This window comes from Mesoplodon bidens (assembly GCF_964165515.1).
Source record: "Mesoplodon bidens genome assembly, contig: HAP1_SCAFFOLD_562, whole genome shotgun sequence".
Taxonomy (NCBI): Eukaryota; Metazoa; Chordata; class Mammalia; order Artiodactyla; family Ziphiidae; genus Mesoplodon; species Mesoplodon bidens.
Window position 1 is genome coordinate 172,310 of NW_027672062.1, and position 5,557 is coordinate 177,866.

Below are 5,557 nucleotides of genomic sequence, written 5' to 3' on the forward strand. Positions count from 1 at the left end.
AGGAGACCAGTGCAGCTGATATGATACCTAAGGTCTCTCTGAAATTCAGCCCTGTGGGACAAGGTGGAGAAGCACTCGGAACCTCTCCAGTGTGGTGAATCCCATAGTGATAGCTCGTTTGTCCCTGACCCTTTTCAACAATAGAAGGTATTTCCCAGGTGAGTCTCAGAGAGCACCAAAGGCTATGAAGGACCAGCTTTGCCCTGCTCTCCCAAAGCACCCTGCCCCGTGTTCTTGAGTCTCTGTGGGTGCTTCCCACTAGGATTTTGGCATCCTCTGTAGTCGCTGCATCTCCAGTTTGGAGCATCGGGGTACTGCTGTAACTGTCTACCGGTGGTCTCAGGATATAGACAAGCTTTTCCCAATGGGAAAAGAGGTCTTTTTGTGCATCGGAAGAGGGGCACAGCTGCAGATAGAAAGTCCGGCCGGTAGCAAGATTCAGGCACAGCTGCTGTTTCTCACGGTTGTGGATGGAGATCTTGACAAACTTCAAGGGAAGCAGCCTGGTGAGCTCTAGGGTCTTCACGGGCTTGCAACCTCTCCCCTTGGTGATCCCGGCGCATCTGACATGCTCTTCACAGACTTTCGTTGTTCGGGCCAGCAGCATGACGTCAGGTAGTGGGAAGAGGGGGCTGGTGGATGCGACACCCACAGTCACCCTTCGGACGCGGTTGTCTAGGTCAATCAGTTCTCCTTTCTTGCTGACCTGGATAAAGTCGCTCTCAAACATGGGAGCGTACTTGAAAATGTCATACTCTCCTCCCTCGTACAGTTGTCGTTGCAGGACCCCCATGGAGGTCCTCAACACCCCCACTGAACAGTAGCTATTGGCCGTGTAATGAGGTAAACTCTCACTGCTCATGGCTCTCTTCGTTCAAGACAGAGCCACCAGCCACAAATTGAGTCTCGGAGAGAGAGAGGGAACGAAAGCAACTCGTCACCTCCCTGCAGGACTCTGCCAGAGTCTCTTGGCCCGACCATATTTATACCGCAAGTCCTTTGTGACCCGTCACCATCACATCGCACACCCCTTTGTTGAGCCTCCAAGTCCCCACCCCCTTGGGGCAGGCTCACCAGCCTCCCCCTAAACCAACCACCATGTCCATAGGGAACAGGCTGACCCTGCCAGGGTATAGGTGTGGGTAGGCTGGATAGTCTTTCTACTCAAAAGGTTGAGAAAACCCTCCTGCTTTTGTAAATATCTGGGTGGTTTCCAGTCTTGTTGTTGTTACAAATCTCCCTGCAGGGGTCATCTTCGTGCTTCTGCTGAATGATGTCCTGGGGATAAAATCCTGGAAGTGGACTGTGTACTTGCTAAGGGCAGGCATCCTATGGGAATTGCTGTTCTCTGTGTCCCCAGCGTATATAGCACAGTGCTGGCAGGAACTTAGAAAGAGTGCTACGTGTCAGAGTCCCACTGGTACTGTCATTTCCAGGATATGGAGAATTTTCTCACCCATTTTCTCTTTTCAAGGAGGCTAACTTTTTATATTTGTGGTTTTTTTTTTTTTACAGTTTTAGAAACTGTTTTTATTGTGAAATACAACACACACTCATGAAAGTGCACAAACCATAAATATATAGCTTAATGAGTAACAAGAAAGTGAGCACCCTTGTAGCTGCCACCCAGAGCAAGAAATAGAACCCTGCCAGCCCCTCTTCTGCATGCTCCCTCCCCACAAAGGGAACCCAACCTTGGCTTCTATTTTTTTTCTTTTCCCCCTTCTTTTTTATTGACAGTGTAGTTGATTTACAAGGTTGTATTTGTTTCTGTTGTGTTAATTTCTGATTCAGTTTCATGTGTATTCTTTGTATATTTCATGTATAGTCTTTTTCCTATTCTTTTCCATTATGGTTTATCACAGGATACTGACTATAGTTCTCTGTGCTCTACAGTAGGACCCTGCTGTTTATCCACCCTGTAGTTTGTATCTGCTAATCCCAAACTCCCAATCCTTCCCCGCCCCCAACCCCACTGAAAACCCCAAGTCTCTTCCCTATGTCTGGGAGTCTGTTTCTGTTTTGCAGATATGTTCATTTGCGTCGTACTTTAGAGTCCACGTATAAGGGCTATCATGTGGTGAGAAATGTTATTTTTTAAATAGGCTTCCCAGGTGATCCTTATGCATGTGAATGTTGGAGAACTACTGTCTTCCACTGTAAAGTTATGGCATACTGGGGCTGAAAGAGGCCCCCCAGACCTCCTAGCCCAGTGGTTTTCCAACTTGGCTGCTGCACAGTAGAATTATTGGGTGAGATTTTTAAAACTCCCGGTGCTGGAGGGCTTACCCCACCTAAATGTCATCAGAATCTCTGGGATTGGGGTCAGGCTATCAATGTTTGTTTGTTTGTTTGTTTGTTTGTTTTGAAGCTCCCCAGGGAACTCCCAACATACAACCAAGGGTAAGAATCACTGCAGCGGTCCAATCCATTGGTTTTACAGTTGGGGACCCCGTGGCTGCCCACAGAGGTACCATTACAGAGAGGCAGAGTGACCCAGGAGAGTCAGTGGCCCAGACAGGATAGGAACTCAGATTTCCTGACTCCTCGTTGGTGCTGCTTCTACCATAAAGATTGTGTCCCTTTGTTGAGCCAATGACAACCCTGATCCCCCCCGTGTTCTGTTTTACCCTACACAAAGTAAAATAACTCCCAATGGTTTCATTTCCTTACAAGCCAGAGAGAGTTTCTGTTTTCATAAGGTGAACCTCTGACCCCAGCTATGGCCTAAAGCTCAGCCCCGGCTGCAGACTTGTCCTCCCTCCACCCTACGTGCCCTGGAGAAGCCTTGCTGGGAAAACAGGCTTCTCTTTCGGGCAGTGGCTATGCACGTGTGACCTGCGAGCAAGCGACCAAAACCTTTTTCTGTGCTTATTTCCTTGCCTTCTACAGAGTGCCCATAACCAAACCAAAGGGCTTTGCTGAGAAAAGGATGGTTTTTCCATAACATAGCCTCGTGCTAGGCACAGCACGGCACAGACACCCCGTAAATACTTGATGAATTCAGTAATTAATTCAGCAACGCAAGTTTACACATCACGCAGTCACCTCCCCCAGCTTATCTTCTCCCCAAACTATATTTACATAGTAAATCTTATTTCCAAAGATTCGCAACCTCGCAATGAACATTTCTGTATAGTGCATCTATTTCCAGCCCTAGTGAATGGCTGAATGATACTTAATACCTATCTTGTACAACAAAATTTTGATTCTGGGGTCTCAGGCCAAAGCACAATTCGCATCACAGAAGTCACTGTCAAGTCCCTACCAGGCGAGGGGACATAGAAAACACAAGATAGCATTTCTTTTGGAGTTGTACGGTTTCCTTTATTAAAGAAAGTAGGAACTGCCTCTCTAGGGAAGGACCCAAGCCAACCGGGGCTTTGTCTACCTCCCAGTGGTCATGTGTGAGCCTTGGTGCTGAATCAGGAGTGACTGAAGCGCCTAAAGAAGGAGAGGATCTCACTGGATGCCTTACTTAGAGTCCCCGAACTGGTGGCGGGCTGGCTCTTCCTCCGTCTGCGAGCTGTCCTCCCCTCCTTGGTCAACTTTGGGGTTTTCATGGCCGCATGAGGACCAGTGGGAGGATGCTTTCTGGGTCTTGTCCCCTTGTGTCCTGTGGTGACCTTCACCTGTCCTGCGGTGATGGGAACTTTTCCTCGATGAAGACGTGTCCTTCTTTCCTTTTTTTCCTTCCAGGCTTCATCCCTGGGGTGGGAGACCTTCTGGCTTCCATCCCCTTCAGACGTGTAGCCTTCGCTCTGCAAGGTGGAGACCACGGGGGCTGCGACCTTCCCTTCAGCTCTTCCAGCAGCAGGCTTGCTGGTTGTGACTGCACCTGGCAACACCATGCTCATGCTGCTCTCTGGACCATCTGCCCCCGTCGAGGATGTGCTGGCAACATCCGCCGAGACCAGGCTCGTGTCCTGCAGGGATAGGCTGGCAGCACCTGCAGTGGCCTGGCCGGATCCGCTTTCTCCTGGATCCTCGATGGTGGCTCCCGCCAGGCCCACGGTCATCCCTGCCGCCGATCCTTCGGCGCCTTTCAGGGCTGCAGGTGACCCACGGGGGGCATGATGGATTCCCTCTCCCCCCACATAAGCACAAGACGTGGCTCCAGTCACGTCACGAAGCTTGCGAAGCCCAACCTCATCCTGATCCCTTTCTCTGTGGAGCTCTGTGGTCTGAGCCAAGGGGAGGAGAGACAGGTAAGATAGAGATGACAGAAAGTGAGCTCAGAACTGTCCGCTCCTCTCTCATCCTGGAGCTGAGCAACTCAAGGCCTTATACTTAGAATAACCTTTGAAATCACCCAGTCTAAGCTCCCATTGGATGCAAGACCCCATCTACTGCACCCCTGTCAAACGGCCACTCCACTGTACTTGAACAGTCCCAGGGCCAGGGAGAGCACTGATACAATTCTCCATGATGCTATGCACTTTAACTTTATACCCTTGTGCTTCTCTCCCTGCAGGACAGATTCCTAGAAGTGGGGTTCCTGGGTCAAGGGATGCACACCTTCTACATTTTGGTGACTCCACGGGTTGGGCTGATTTGAGTCAGCATGTCGGAGTCCCGGGGAGACACAATGAAGGAAGGACTTCCTAGCTGTGAATGATGTTCCCCACCTGCTGAGACTACCTGGGCTGGGGTAAGTGTTCAGGAAGAGAGCAGACAGTCAGGATGCTGTAGGAGGGATTACAGCCCTGGTGATGAGACCAGTGCAGCCGAGATGATACCTAAGGTCTCTCTGAAATTCGGCCTCGTGGGACAAGGTGGAGAAGCACTCGGAACCTCTCCCGTGTGGGGACTCCCGTAGTGATAGCTCGTTTGTCCCTGACCCTTTTCAACGGTAGAAGGTATTTCCCAGGCGAGTCTCAGAGAGCACCAAAGGCTATGAAGGACCAGCTTTGCCCTGCTCTCCCAAAGCACCCTGCCCCGTGTTCTTGAGTCCCTGTCGGTGCTTACCACTAGGATGTTGGCATCCTCTGTAGTCGCTGCATCTCCAGTTTGGAGCATCGGGGTACTGCTGTAACTGTCTACCGGTGGTCTCAGGATATAGACAAGCTTTTCCCAATAGGAAAAGAGGTCTTCTTGTGCGTCGGAAGAGGGGCACAGCTGCAGGTAGAAAGTCCGGCCGGTAGCAAGATTCAGGCACAGCTGCTGTTTCTCCCGGTTGTGGATGGAGATCTTGACAAACTTCAAGGGGAGCAGCCTGGTGAGCTCTAGGGTCTTCACGGGCTTGCAACCTCTCCCCTTGGTGACCCCGGCACAGACTCTCCTTGGTCGGGCCAGCAGCATGACGTCAGGTAGCGGGAAGAGGGGGCTGGTGGATGCGACGCCCACAGTCACCGTTCGGACGCGGTTGTCTAGGTCAATCAGTTCTCCTTCCTTGCTGACCTGGATAAAGTCGCTCTCCAACATGGGAGCGTGCTTGAAAATGTCATACTCTCCTCCCTCGTACAGTTGTCGTTGCAGGACCCCCATGGAGGTCCTCGACACCCCCACTGAACAGTAGCTGTTGGCCGTGTAATGAGGTAAACTCTCACTGCTCATG

General features: G+C 50.9%; 1 protein-coding gene across 1 annotated transcript; it reads right to left on the reverse strand.

The window, feature by feature from the left end:
• Positions 1-258: 258 nt before the first annotated feature.
• Positions 259-862, reverse strand: LOC308610642 (Golgi-associated RAB2B interactor protein 3-like; the record flags this gene model as incomplete). Its single annotated transcript, XM_081259705.1, has 2 exons — positions 259-285; positions 332-862. 2 exons carry the CDS (start codon positions 860-862, stop codon positions 259-261), a joined length of 558 nt encoding a protein of 185 aa, XP_081115831.1.
• Between the last annotated feature and the right edge of the window lie 4,695 nt (positions 863-5,557).